The sequence below is a fragment of the Globicephala melas genome, chromosome 19, assembly GCF_963455315.2.
Source record: "Globicephala melas chromosome 19, mGloMel1.2, whole genome shotgun sequence".
Taxonomy (NCBI): Eukaryota; Metazoa; Chordata; class Mammalia; order Artiodactyla; family Delphinidae; genus Globicephala; species Globicephala melas.
Window position 1 is genome coordinate 15,484,405 of NC_083332.1, and position 15,258 is coordinate 15,499,662.

Consider the following 15,258-nt stretch of genomic DNA (forward strand, 5'->3'; position numbering starts at 1 on the left):
AATGCACAAGATGAGGCTAGAACACCTTGTCATCCCTTGTCGTTAGCAAGGTAGCTAATCAAAGACTACTGGCATCGTGTCCAAAGGACTCAGGAGCCAACCTGAAGAGGCTTCCACTGGCCAAAGATGGGACAATTTGAGCTCCAATAATGTTAATAATTGCAGTCAATTAAAATATATCCAATATATTCAAATATGTGAATTTATAATGATATTAAATAAAAACAACTAGTTACCTTTAGAGGACAAGGAACCAATTCATTATCTTGGAAACTGGTAATTAAAGGGAAAGAATCAAGCATTTATCCTGCCTTTCCTATAGGAAGTGTACCACTGGGTGACCAAATGGTAGATGAAGGGAAGTTTCTCTTCATATAAGCAGTCCAACTAATAAAAAGAAATGATAGAATTAGAATATCACCATATTGCAACCCCAATGAATAAAGGGATCTAGGCATCGAGTGTCAACAGCTGCTAACAATAATCAATCAACTGCACATTTCTTTCGTGTGGTTTTCTAGATCTCTGTTTTATTGAAAAAAATATGAAGGATAGAAAAAGACAGCAAATTAGAGTAACAGAAAAAGAGAGAATGGGGTAGAGGCAACTCTTAAATCCATATTGGCTGAGAACTTTCCAGAACTGATTAAAAGATCTACCCACAGATATTTCTGTTGAGAATATATATATAAATAACCAGCAGATGCAAAGAAAATGAATTGAAAAAAAAACACATAATCAACTGATAACAAGAGTGAGGGTGAGAGAGACAGCAAGAGTGGGGGTTGCGGAGGTGATCAAAAAAGACTTTAGCTTGATCTGTAATATCTCACCTTTTTTTAAGGATAATATATTTATATATAAATTTCAAAAGTTATTTAAAAAACATTCTTGTTAAGTGAGAAAAGTGCTATCAACAGACATGTCAGATCCACGAAAGGAGATGTATTCAAGCAAAGGGCTGAATAATGCCTATTCAAAAGGATAAAGTTATTTCTCACAATCCTGAACTGGGCCACTGAAAACATAATTTCTCTAGAACAAACATTCCTAATAATAAGAAATTTTCAGGAAAAAAAAAAAAGCAGACTACAATTCTTTCTCTACCTTATCTTATCTACAAGTCTTATCTGCAAGAAGTATTATACTTAGAACAGCTTCAGAATGAAAAATCCCCACAGATTCATTCTCAGAAAATAAAGGCTTTTTCAACACTTAAATAAAAAAGGCCTTCCCTGGTGGCACAGTGGTTAAGAATCCACCTGTCAATGCAGGGGACACGGGTTCTATCCCTGGTCCGGGAAGATCCCACATGCCATGGCGCAACTAAGCCCATGCGCCACAACTACTGAGCCCGCGTGCCACAACTACTGAAGCCTGCGCGCCTAGAGCCCTTGCTCCGCAACAAGAGAAACCACCGCAATGAGAAGACCGCGCACTGCAACGAAGAGTAGCCCCCACTTGCCGCAACTAGAGAAAGCCCGCACGCAGCCATGGAGACCCAACACAGCCAATCAATCAATTAAAAAAAAACAGTCGTGAACTACGCACACCCTCGACAGAAAGCTCCCTGGGGTACACACGCTGCTGCTGAAGGACCTTTGCACTTGCCGTACCCACAATGGTGGCGCGCCTCACCCCTGACTTCCTGCAGGTCCCCCACTCGAATGTCACATCTTCAGAGAGGCTTGCCCTGACCACTCTCCTTTCTAGAAGAGCACTCTTGAACCCCCTTTCCCCTAGGCGGCTTCGTTTTTCTTCAGAGAAGTATTGTACTTGGCACGTTCCATATTGATATGTTTACAGGTTTACTCTACCACCCGGATGTGAGCTCCAGGAGATCAGGACTTGTGTCAGTTTCCTGCCCAGCTGTGTCCCCAGCACCCAGAACAGCACCTGGCACATAGTAGGGGTCCATGAGTATCTTTTGCAGGTATGGCTGAATGGGCTCCCCAAACTCTGCAGAAGCTTCCTCAGCTGAGCCCCAGCTGGGGGCTAAGCAGGGGGAGGGGGAGGGAGAGAGGGGCTCACCTCCACATTCCAGACGTAGGAGCTGTGGAAGAGCTCTGACCACACCTTGCCTACTTTGTTGATGTCTTTGACATCCCAGATGTAGATGCTGTGGTCCTTATACACACAGGACAGCCACTGGTGGATGGGGTCGAAGATCAGCGCCACTGTATCCGGGTAGATGGCTCCTGCCTTCCTGCTGAAAAGGAAGCTGACAAGGCCACGTGAGTCATCAATGACCATCAATGTCACTGTGAGTAGTAACAGCTGCCTCTGGTGATGCTTGAGCTGCCTCCTGCCTGGCAATGCCATCCCTTATGATCTTTGTGGTGACCCATCTCTCCTACTCCAACTCCACTTCTCACTCCTCCATCTTCTTTCTTTGCTTTGCTTCTAATACAGAGACTGTAAACTGGAAGCTTCTGCCTAGCCCCTAAGAGTGTTTGAATTTTCGACTCCTGTTAACATTCCTCTCCCCTCTTTTCACTCGGCCCAAGCTCCATCCTCTCTCTCTGAGCATAGGATAATGGGCACAAAGATCAGGCCCTCTCTCTCTCAGCCTCACAAACACATGATCAAAATTCCCTGTGTAAGGGGGCTGGTGAGCCATCCCCTGGCTTGGGGCCTTCCTACCAAGGCTACAGTTGACTGAGCACTTACTGTGTGCCGAGCCGAGAGCTGCAGCTGTGCTGAATTCCCGCAGTCTCCATGAGAGGTAGGTACTATATTTTACAGATGAGGAAACTGAAGCACTCGTTGATACAGTGACCTGCCCGAGGCCACACAGCACACAGCAGAAGGTGGCAGAGCTGAACGCCCCGGCCACTACAACACAGTACTGTCTGTGGGTTGCTCACCCACCTTCTCTTTCCTTTGCGACATCCAGTAAGCCCCTCCACGCGCTCTCTTAGAAAAGGCACACCCAGGAGGCACTGTCCAGCAACCTACGAAGAGGCAGCCCCAGGCACCCCAAACTCTCTGGTTAGGTAGCCCCCCCAACCCCCACAAAACAGACTTACTACAAAAGGGAAGATACACCACAGCTCAGTCCCTCCACCCACTCTCAACATGGCAGCCAGAGGAGCTACTACTCAAGGCCTGACCCAGTAACACCAGTGCCTAAGGTCCCAGTGGCTGCCCAGTGACCTCAGAATAGGCTCCAAGCTCCTCTCAGCAGCTTCCATCAATGCTTACACCTGTCTCCTACCACCCTCCCCACAGCACACTGGGCTCCAGCCACACAGCCCCCAGCCGTTCCTGTGACACATGGAGCCCAGTGTGCTGTCCCCTTAAGGCCTCTGCATTTGCTGTCAGGACCCAGCTCTCCACACAGCTGGCTTGTTCTCACCAGAGGCCTCCCCTGGCCACCCAGTCAACAGCCCCACTCCCAGACACTCTCCTTCTTGAGTCCCTGCTTTATTTCACCAAAGCATTTACGACTATCTGAAATGATCTTGTTTATGCACTCATTTACCATCCAGCACCCTCACTAGACTGCAGACTTCACGAGATCCTGCTGCCTCCTTACAGCCTGTATCCTGCTTCCAGCCCAAGGCTGGCCAGTAGGTAGATGGATCTGGAAGTATGGATGGATACCAGCAGACAGACTCTAGGTAGGCCCCTCTCCCTCCCCGTGCCAGGCAGTACCTGGGCTCCAGGCCCTGGGCCACATCCACTCCAAGGTAGTGCGGCTTGGGCAGGTTGGCGAGGTATTGCAGGCTGTGGGCTTGGAATATGCGGACTATCCCATCTGTGCAACCGCAGAAGATGAGCTCCTGGCTGACACAGAGGCAGGAAGACAGCGAGACCTGTGGGGGCAAAGGGGACCCAAGTGGACTTCGTGTTTTGTGTGGCCCAGTTCAGGGATATGGGGGCTGACAGAACAGCTTTGGGTCTCCAGAAAAGCCTTACAGCTTTGGGGTCTAAGAAACCCATTTTTGCAAATGTTAAGATTTTTGAAATCAGGATATAGTGCTCAGTCACTATTGAAGGAAAGGGGGCAGCAGGCAGACAGAGGCACAAATTGGGACAGAGTTATCATTGTTATAGAGGAACTCAGCTGTGTGTGGAAAATATCTCAGCCGATTGTGACTTCAGATAGGTTGCTTGCAGTAGCAGCGTTGAATTTTAGGCTTAAATTAAATTTTAGGCTTTATTCCTTATTGCTTAAAAATACCTTCATAGAGATTATACTTTAAAGCAGCACAGAAAAAAGTTATTATATACAGGAAGGACTGTCTCTTCTGCCAGGGCATGCAGATAGAAGGGGCAGGAACTGCCAGACCTCTGGATAGAGCTTAGAGGAGCTTTTCCAAATCTAGAGGGACTAAGTTTATGGGTCATTTAAGACACCTGCTCAGGGGCTAAACATCTATCTATCCAAAGCTTCTGACTTGCTTAAAAGCTGCATGAGTTCTAGCAAGAGGATTCAAATGAGAGAAATAAATGATGTTTAACCAACTAGGAAAGACAGATAAAGCTCGGAATTCTTCCACACACCTCTTGCCATGCCATTAACCCTAAAGCTGAGCTCCAGAGGGGAGTCATAAGAGCAGGAATAGGACAAGGAGCACAACTGTGATGCTCCTGCTAACAGCCAAACAGGCATCCAAGCCCAGGATAGGAAGACAGCTTGGATTCAGACCCTCAGATCCCGAAGAAAAGTGGTTCTGTAATTTATTGATATGTCACCTTTTAGTTTAAAATTTTATGTATTTTATATAGTCTTTAACGATAAAAGTAATATAAAAGTTATTACGTCAATGATACCTTAGATTAAAAAAGAAAAAAAAAGCGGTCCTCCCACCAGCCAAGAGTGCCCAGTGAAGAAAAGAAATGTGAACTGGGTCAAATGGCGATGGGAAAGCAATTGTAACCCTGACCCCCATTATAGGGAAACCAGGCACTGTGCTAAGTGCCTTACATATATTATCTCGCATGACTCCCCTGTCAACTCTGTGAGGTAGGCAGCAGTAATTCCATTTTACAGATAAGAAAACTGAGGCTCAGAGAGGGAAAGTCACTCTCCCAGAGTTGTACAAGCAGAACAGGAAGTCAGACCCAGAGCTGTTGTGACCAACTATCACGCAGGGGGACTGCTGAGTGTCCCTGTAGACACATGTCATGGGGAGTGTTTCCCCCACTGAGAGCAGAGAGGGAGGCTGGGGTACCTTTAGGTTGATCCACTTCTCCAGCACCCTCTTCTCGTTGAACTGGCAGAGGAGGCCCGAGTAGGACACACAGAAAGTACTGCCTGTCATCTGGCCCCGGCCACAAGCCACACCACAGAAGACGTTGTTGTGCAGCTCACCCAGGATGCCTGAGCGCCCCACGAGGGGCACTGTGCTCGTCACCTGGAGGCAGAGCAGGGCACAGTGAGACACTGTCCACATGGCCCAGCCCCCAGCAAGGTCACGGCGGGCCTCTCATGACCAGTGGATACGACACAGCTAAACAGGAGAACTCTCAGAAACTCCTCCAAATGGAGAAGGGAAGAACAAAGAGAACACACACTTCCAGGCACAGTGGCTTGAGGCAGCAGGCCAGGGATGAAGTCTGGCCCCAGGGTCCAGCAGGGGAGGTTACCCAGCAGGGCCTACCAGTCAGTCAGCACCTGGAGAGCAGGCCCAGAAGCAGAAGGCAGACCCCTGAGAGGCTAGACAGCCTCTGAGACCACTGCCCCTGAATCTCAGGTAGAACCAGGAGTCCCTACTGCCCCTGACAGTTCCTCCCCTGGGCCCGGATGAGGTGGCAGGGACAGCAACTCACCTTTGCTTCAGTGGAGACTTCCAAGAACCAGAACCTCACATGCCGATTCCCAACAGTGACAAAATAGCTGCTGTCCTCGGAGAAGGAGAGGGCGATGACCCTGCATGATACCTTGTTGGAGGCCACCACGATGTCTTTCTGGAAGAATCGGTGCAGAGAAGTTCATGCCAGCACCCACCTCATCAGACTCTTTGAGCCTTTGCCCTCAGCCCTGCGTCTTTCCACCCTCCCCTGCTCCAAGTCTGTTTTTCTTGGGCCCTCCTTTTTGGGGAAACCTACGTGTGACACTCTTATCATTCCCAACACAGAGGAGACTGAGGCCTGGAAAGGTTCCCACGTGAGAGTAAGTTCCAGAGCTCTCCTCAAGAGGCCAAGCCCTGCAGCCCACACATGGTGTTGAGGACAGCCACAGCTGGAAGGTAAGGACAACACGACCCATGCTGCCGGATATTGGGCTCTTACTCTGGGCCCTGCTGAGCCCTTCACAGGATAACTCGTGGAATCCCCTCAGCAGTCCTACAAGGGAAGTGCATCTCCCCACCACCCTGTCATGCTCAGAGGGGGCTGTCACATGCTCAAGGTCACACAGCAGGTCATGAACAGAGGCAGGACTTGATACCCACTTCTCCCGACTTCAAGTCCTCCCCAAGCTGTTCCAAAGTCCAGCCTTCCAGCACATATCAACTCACTGAATTCTCACAACTCAACAAAGCAGATACTATTATACCCATTTTACAGATGAGGAAACAGACTCACAGAGAGGTTAGGTCCCTTGCTCAAGGTCACAGCTGGTCAATATAAAAAGAATTATATGTTCCCTGGGTTGACAACTTGTCACATGCCCTGCAACAGGTGCCTAGAACCGGCATTGGCATGTAGTAGATGCTCAATAAATATTTGCTGGTTAAACACTTTACCAAGTTACCTTATTTAGTTCTCCCAATGCCCAAGACTCAGGGTGTTCTGGCAGCTGGCTGCCTGTCACACACCTACCAGTCAGCTCTTACCTTCCAGTCCCAGACGTTGAGTACCATGTCGTGCTGGTAGCCCATGGACACAATGTGCTTCATACTGGGGGAGAAGGCCACACAGGCCACACCGTACTTGTGGCCCAGCATCTCCGCCACCTGACTCTTCTCTTCCACGTCCCAGATGCGCACAGCAGGCCTGTGCCCGTTCTGGGGAAGATGGGGCCATTTACTGCTGCCGGGTTCTGCACCCAGGTGGGGCTTGAGGGGCTTGAGGGGCTGAAGTTGGCATTGCTCCAGAGTGCGCCCGAAAGCCACCTCCCCCATCTGTCACAGGGCTTTTCTAGCCCAGGAAGGAGCTATTCCAGGGATTCCTCAGGCCTCCTGGGGGTAGAAGGAATGGCCCCAAGGCCCCTCCCCACCCACTCAGTCATGATCACGACTCACCTCCCCTGTCACTATGTACTTTCCATCAGGGGAGAAGGCCAGGGCACTCAGAGACTTCCTGGAGGCAAGGAAAGGGGTTGATTACTGATTCCACTGAGGGTGGGCAGCCAGACTCCAGCCTGGCTGTGCGCACAGCACTCGGCCCACTCCTCACTCCCAAGAGGCCGGGAGAGGTGAGCGCCTGCAGCTCCCAGAGAGCGAGTGCTATGTCCTTGCCCAGCATAGCACCCAGTGCATTCCTTCCTGCTGGAAGAAGTGGGGGCAGCGGCACAGGGAAATGGGGTTTTGTAAAAGCAAAGGGTCCTTCCTCCCCAAAACCCCAAACCCTGACGGGGTGGATGCTGTATGGAAACCCTCCTTCCCTCTCCCTCTGACAGTGTGGGCTCCCTAAGACCCCATGTACCCTGTAACCCTGAGAAATGTAGATGCAGGAAATGGTACAGATCTGGCCTAACTATGCAGGTGGTACTGATGGAGGATCCTGGCAGACATCACACTGAGACAGCCTGCAGCCTGTGCTCCACTGCTAAACGCTGAAGGTGTCCTGGAAAACCCGTAAACAACCAACACATTTCTCTTTGACACTCCCAGTTAGCCTGCAAGAACCCTGAATGATCAGTCTAGTTTGCATGTTTTGTGGCAGCAAGTTTCACTGTTCCCAGACTGTGTTGTTTTTTCTCTCCTCTCTCTTTTAATCCTGCTTTTACCTCTGTTCCTTAGCAGTCTAGTAATTGTCCACCTCGAATGAGTAAACTGCTGTGCAGATAACTAAGTTGAGGCCTCTAAGTGAGTCACTGAAAATCTCATAGAATATTTATCTTCATCAACTCAACCCTCTGCAGCTTCCACTGCTCCTTAAGGTAGCAGCCAAGGTGTGCTGCCCATCCAATATCCACTCGCCTCTCTTTCCTCACGAAGGGAAGCCCAGTTTTCATGGGGATGGCAACGGCCCCAGCTGGAGTACATCTCCTCACCTCTCCTGCAGCCACACAGGCACAGTTACATGACGCAGTCTGGCCAATGAGAGGTAAGCTGAAGTGTTGTGTGGGACTTCCAGAAAAGCTTCTCAAAGGGAACTCTTTGCCCTGCTCCCCACTTGCTCCCACACGACAACCAGAATTTCACCTTGGGCCAGGAGGTGATCTTAAGCCTCCCAATAAGCATGGTGAACAGAAAGACAGAAGGAGTGGGGCCCCTGATGCTGGCAGAGACACCAGCCCCCTAAGTGCCCACTTCCTGGTTTTGTCTGTGCAGGAAGAGCACACCCTTGTGTTTTAAGCCATGCCTGTTGGGGGTGGGGAAGAGGGCAGGTCTGCCGTCTGCAGCTGCCCCTAGCCTACTGCACGCCTGAGCCTGCGCCTGGCCCTCTGCCAAACGGGCCTGCGCTACTCTGATTCCTCACACACACTCCATGCAGTCAAGACCCTTCCTAGCCAGTTTTGAGATGAGGAGACCTCAACACAAGGAAGTCGTGCCAAGGTTACCTAACCAGACAGGGCAGATGAGAATTCCCCACGGAGCTTTTGAAAAATATCAAAGCCATGCTAAAACTAGTGAGTAAAAGTTTGGTAAGGAACAGGGTAGTATCTGCATAGTTTCAGAGAAGCTCCCCTCAAGATACTCACTAATCACAAAGGGGAAAAGGGAGGCTTCCCAGTGGAGAAGCCCGGCAGACACCACCTTAACCAAGGGCTCAAGGTGATCACCACGAGCCACAGGAGAGAACGACATCACGCACCTCCTGACAGAACGCACTGAGCAGAACGCAGCATTCCTTCGGAGGTGGTCCTGCAGAACCCAACTCTACCTATGAGGAAACAGCACACAAACCCAAACGCTGGGACATTCTACACAACACCCGGCCTGCAATCCTCAAAGGTGTCAAGGTCATGAAAGTCGAGAAAAGATGGAGGAAACCTCTTTAGATTGAAGGAGACTGAAGAGACAACTGAAGGCAATGCGTGATGCTGGACAGAATCCTTTTTGCTGTAAAGGACATTCTTGGGACAAATGGTGAAGGCTGAATGAGGAGCAGATGGTAGTGATGTACCAACTTTAATTTCCTGACTTTGCTCAATCTTTGTGGTTTTGAAAGGTCATACTTTTTTTTTGCAGTAAATTCACACTTAAGTATTTAGAGGTACAGGGGTATCAGGTATGCAACTTACTTTCAGATGGTTCAGAAAAAAATTACTATGTATATAGACAAAGAATCAGAGAATGATACTTTTTTTGGGGGTGGGGGGCGCACAGTGCAGCTTGCGAGATCTTACTTCCCAACCAGAGATTGAACCTGGGCCCTCGGCAGTGAAAGGACGGAGTCCTAACCACTGGACTGCCAGGGAATTCCCATAGACAGAGAATGATAAAGCAAATGTGGTAAAATGTTAGCATTTGGGAAATATGGGTGAAAGGTGTACAGGTGCTCTTTGTACTATTCTTGTAGGTCTGAAATTATTTCAATATAAAAAGTTTAAAAATTGGCAGTGCTTAGGTCTTACTCCAGACTAACTTATTCAGCCTTCTCTGGGGGTGAAGCCTGGGATCAGGTGACTCTGAAATGCAGCCACAATGAACACCTCTACTCTGGCCACACTGCCTCCTAAGACAGACCCATCTGTGACCGAGAGTGGATACTTCTATGCTATCTGCTTCGGATCAAGGTTACCTACTCTACCGCCTACAGGACTCAGGGAGGCAACAGGGAGGATGAGAAGAATTGGGCAAGGGGCATTCTGACAAATGCCACCAAGCTCCAGCCCATCCCTGCCATAGGAGAATGTGGGCCCCAGAGATCTGAATCTCTCACATTTCTAAAACGAGAGGGCATCTGAATTTTTGTGTAGAAAACTTTAAACGTTGTCAAGTAAGTCCAATATTTAAAACATACTGTCAGACAAGTCTGTGGGCCCCTAGTTTGTGATTATTGACAAGAAGTATTTCACCTGAGATCACATAGTGAATAAACACTTAAGTCTGGATTGGAACCCATCTCTGCCCTCACCACCAGTGACAGAACCCACAGTCAGAGTCAAGGGTCCAAGAAGCCCCTTCTGAGAGGGAATCTGTATCTACCAAACCGTATCTTAGGGACCTTGCCTTAGGGATCGTAAGGGAAGAAGAAAACCCACAACTTATCCGTCCACCTGGAGAGCCCAGCCAAAGGAGCTAAGCTTGAGCTATTTGTGCAGTATTTGTGGAATAAAAAGTTGCAGTGAGGTGCCTCCCAAAGGTCACAACCCGGTTGGGACCAAAGCCCCAGGAGGACACAGTGTTCAATCAGCCCCAAGGCAGACCCGGGCATCATCCTGGGCCTGCTCAAAGCCAAGGGCCTTCCTCAATAAACTGGCAGCTGGAGAGATCTTTCTAAAACCCAAATCACACTCATTCACTCAGGAAACGATAAGTGTTATCAATGTGCTAGACACTGACCCAAGGTATAGGGACACAGAAATTAACTAAGAGAAAGTCCCTGCCGTCAGAGAGCTCACACTGTGAAAAGAGACAGTAAATACCATCGCTGAGGAAATCAGACAGCATATCAAAAAGGAGTGCATTTTGTGGAAAAAAGTAAAGCAAGGAAGGGAGATAGAGTGTACTGGAGGGCTGGGGTGCGTGAAGTATATCCTTAGCCTGCAAATGCCCTCTCGTGGCTTTTCTTTGCAATCAGCATGAGAGCCAACCCCTCCCAAGGCCCCTGTGATGTGGCTTCTGCTGGTTCCAGCCCCACCTCCCCCTCACCCATGGAACCCTGACTGCTCCTCAAACATCCTGAGATTCTTAACCACTGCAGGTCCTTTGCTCTTGCTGTCCCCTCTGCCTGGAATGCTCTCCCCACACCTTCACATGGGTCACCCCCTCACTTTCTTCAGCTCTCAGCCTCAGGGAGGCTCTGATAAGACTCTGACGAGAGTCCTTTGCCTGCAAACCTGCCTTAACACATCCTCGTCATTTCCTCCATAGCAACAGTCATGGTCTCATGGTCGGCTAGGAATTGCCAACTAGTTTAGTCTGTCCCTCCCCCCACCACCCAAGCTGTCAGCTCTACGAGAGCAGATTCTCATCTCTTCTGTTAACTTCCATGTCCCCAGCACCTGGAACAGTACCTAGCACTGAGCAGACCCTTGGTGAATGTCACTGAACCACCAGGTTAATGAATGAGTCACCCACCCACAAGCACTTCCAGGCAGTGTGGGGAAGGAGGGATGTGCCAGGACCCTGGTCCCACCCCTACCCCATGCCCAGGTCCCAGCTTACCTGGCTGTATTAAAAATGTGCTGCTGCTTGTTCTCCTTGGGGTTCAAAATCACCACCACACAGCTGGGGAGAAAGAGGAAAATGTGCCCAAACTAAGGGGAGTATTGGGGTCCAGGGATGATTCTATTCCCAACACAAGAGCCCACATATAAACAAGGCTCTTTCTGAACCGATGCTTCTCTCCTCAGTCTCCTTCTCCCCCATTATCTATGCTGAGGATTCTGGGCACTTAACATTATTATTATTGTTATTATTTTACACATTTATTTATTTATTTATTTTTGGCTGTGTTGGGTCTTCGTTGCTGCATGCAGGCTTTCTCTAGTTGCAGCGAGCGGGGGCTACTCTTCATTGTGGTGCATGGGCTTCTCATTGCAGTGGCTTCTCTTGCTGCGGAGTGCGGGCTCTAGGCGCATGGGCTTCAGTAGTTGTGGCACGCAGGCTCAGTAGTTGTGGCTCGTGTGCTTTAGAGCACAGGCTCAATAGCTGTGGCACATGGGCCTAGTTGCTCCGCGGCATGTGGGATCTTCCCGGACCAGGGATTGAACCCGTGTCCCCTGCATTTGCAGGCGGATTCTTAACCACTGCGCCACCAGGGAAGTCCCAACATTATTATTAATATCAATATAATCTTAAATAGAAGCCAACACTTCCTCTGTGGTAACTGTTAGGTTCTGGGCTAATAAAGACATACTGTGCACAATCTCTTTAAATCCTCACAACTGCCAGATGAGGTCAGGAATCTTTGTCGCTTTTCATAGATGATGAAACTGAAGCCCTTTACAGAGAGGGAAGTCCTTTACCCAAGACTCCCCAGCAGGTTGGGGACAGGGTGGGTAAGTGAATCCACACCTGTCAGATTCAAGAGCCCAACCCTGTCCTCTATTCTGGCTGCTTCCCAGAGACTCAGTAACAGATACTGTTCATCAGGAATTACTATGGCCCTGCTCTGCCCTGCCCTGTGGGGGTGAGGGGTCCCTTCGGTGCCTAGAAGAGTGCCAGGTTAGACCAGTATTTGTGGAATAAACAGTTGCAAATGTCCTTCAGTCCTCTCAACTAACTACCCAAGGGGAGGGTACCACTAGTTCTGTTTTACAGAAGCAGAGGCTTGGAGAAGGGCACACACGGTGGAGCTGGGACACAAATCCAGATGGCTGACACCAACCATGGCTTGGATCTTAACCACCTACCTTTCCCAGAATCACTGCCACCTCCCGCCTGCAGTCACAATAAGGCTTTCTTAGCACTCACGCATGCCAGGTACTGTTCTAGGGCCCATGGAATCCTTCCCACAGCCCTCAGAGGTAGGCAGCATTATACATTCTACAGACGGAAAAGGCGAGGCCCAGAGAGATTCATTGAAGACTTCAGGCTCTGAACTCAGGATCGGTGATCAGAGGCCGAGGCCCACCCACTCACTCACCCTGCCAGGTAGGCCACGTGGCCTGTGCTGGGGTCACAGGTTAGGCCATTGCTGTTCTGGGCTGTGATGCCAAGCACCTTCTCAAGTGATACCTGCAGGGAAAAGGCCCAAATTAGAAGCAGCTGCCCCAGCAGGCCCCACGTGGCACAGTCACCTCAGCCACCCATTCAATCCCTGTCACTCCAACACATTCACTGAGCGTCTAGAGTCATCTACCAGCAACTAAAGCTTGTCCTCCTCAAATGCTGCTTTGATAAATACAGTGCTAGGTGAAGGGCACAGGATGGTGAGGAAGATAGACAAAAAAAATCCCTGTCCTCCTGGAGCTCCCATTCTGGGGGTGATGGGATGGTGGACATCGAAAATGAACAGAACAAATATGTAAAACAGATGTCAGGTGACGATGGGAGCATTAGAGAAAAATTAAGCAAGGAAGGAGATTGAGAGTACAGAGGAAGGGGAGAAGGCCTCACTGAGAAGGTGAATAAGACTCTAAGTATTTTATATGAATGAAAGACTTGACAGCCCACAACACTGCAAAGAAGGTGCTATTATCACCACTATTTTACAGATGAGGACAGAGGCCCAAGGTCCCACCCCCGTGGAGTGGCAAGGTTGGGATACAAACCCAGGTAGTCTCTGGCTTCAAAGCCAGCACTTTGTGCAGCACTTTGCTTACAGCAGTGAACAAAAGTGGACACTGTCAATAAATTCACAGTCTAGAGGTTCAACGAGTAAAGAAACAAGTGAACTTGAACAGTCGCATTTAAAATTTTAAAATTCTCTAAGCAAGATAAGTCAAATAAGCCAGTCCCCATCATGGCTGATTAAACAATTTAGAGGATGAACTAACAAACTGTGGTATTTTCATATTCTGAAGAGACTAGTTTCTAATTATTATAAAGTAAAACATTCTCAAGCAAGGTGGTGGGCCTCAGAAATGAAAGGTAAATATAAGATAGTAATAACTAATATTTATTGAGCATCTAACCAGGAGACAGGCACTGTTTAAATACTGTATTAACTTATTTAATGCTCACAACAACCCTGTGATGTGGTCACTATCATCATCATCATCTCCACCTTACAGATGAGGAAACAGAGGCCCATGAGGGTAATCCATCTGGAAGGAGCAGTGCCAGGACTAACCCAGGCAACCAGGCAATGGCAGTCACGTTTTTTTAATCTGTTAATCAGCATTACTGGGCATTAGCATAGCTGGTAATTTTTAGACTAGGTCTTTCGCAAGCTGGATGGACCCCTACACCACCAAACAAGAAAAATAAATGACATCAATCACCTAAAATATTGAATACACAATCACAGCAGTAACTAACACCAAGAGAGTACTTACAGTGTGCCAGCTGTTGTTCTAGGTACTTAAGATATGTGAGCTTACTTAAGATATGTGAGCTTACTTAATCTTCACCAGTACCCTATAAGGGAACACTTATATTATTATCCTCATTTTACAGATGAGGAAACTGAGGCACAGAAAAGATCAGGAAAGGAAGAACAGAACTAAGGTTAAAGCCCAGGCAGTCTGGGTTCAGAGGCGGTGCTCTTAACCACCTTGTTATACTGCATCTCTGAAATTACTATTGTTATTCCTCTCCTTTATACACGTTAGAGCCCACAAGGCACTTTCAGGAACATACAACATAAGGGCTATGAAGTACAGGGTTCTGGGTGAGAGACTTAGGTGGGGGTCTGCTTTAGGCTGGGGTTCAAGAAGGCCTTTCAGGGTAGGGATATTCAGGCTGAGACTCGAGGGATAGGAGCCAGCCAGGTCGACTGCAGCAAAAAGCCCAGAGAGAGGACTCACCAAACACAAAGGCTAAGAGGCGGAAAAGAGATTGGAGCCTCAGGAAAACAGAAAGCAGGCCAGTGTGACTGAACCTTCATGAGAGGGAAGCCAAGGGAAGTATGGCGAGAGAAGTGGGCAGAGGCCGCTTGCCTAGCGCCTTGCACCCAGGAGTGGGTGATATAATCAGAGTGTAGCAGAAAGCCACGGAGGAGGAACAAGATCCACAGCAGCTACCAAGTACTGACCCTCTACCTGGACTTTGTGCCAAGTAGGTCATATTCACAATCTTGTCGCATCTCCCTGCAACACCATGGTTATCGTTATCTCCATTTTATAAAAACAGACTTTGCAGCTCAGGGAGTTGGAAAACGATTTTTTAAATTGCTGCTGTGCTACTGGAATTTCTTCTACCTACTCTAAAATCTTTGTTTCTGTGTCTCAGGATTTAAGGAACTGTTCCACACGCCGTCTCCCTAACTCCGGCAGTGCTGCTGAGATTTTACAAATATTACTCACATCCTGTCCATAATTTAGGGTGGCAATATGGACTAAGAATCCCACCTTGGTAAAGGAGAAGG

General features: G+C 48.7%; 1 protein-coding gene across 4 annotated transcripts in view; it reads right to left on the bottom strand.

Moving 5' to 3' along the window:
- WDR62 (WD repeat domain 62) overlaps window positions 1-15,258 on the bottom strand; it is a 48,981-nt gene that overhangs the window by 32,529 nt on the left and 1,194 nt on the right. For 3 of the 4 annotated variants that reach the window (XM_030874562.3, XM_030874559.2, XM_030874558.3), the window contains exons 2-9: window positions 12,874-12,965; window positions 11,451-11,513; window positions 7,194-7,251; window positions 6,786-6,956; window positions 5,779-5,916; window positions 5,181-5,363; window positions 3,658-3,818; window positions 2,032-2,221 (exon numbers count right to left, since the gene is read on the bottom strand). In XM_030874562.3, the coding sequence (XP_030730422.2) occupies window positions 2,032-2,221; window positions 3,658-3,818; window positions 5,181-5,363; window positions 5,779-5,916; window positions 6,786-6,956; window positions 7,194-7,251; window positions 11,451-11,513; window positions 12,874-12,965 (1,056 nt within the window). Of the gene's footprint in view, window positions 1-2,031; window positions 2,222-3,657; window positions 3,819-5,180; window positions 5,364-5,778; window positions 5,917-6,057; window positions 6,754-6,785; window positions 6,957-7,193; window positions 7,252-11,450; window positions 11,514-12,873; window positions 12,966-15,258 lie in introns of those variants that run through there. The other variant, XM_060288718.1, reaches the window with a different exon arrangement.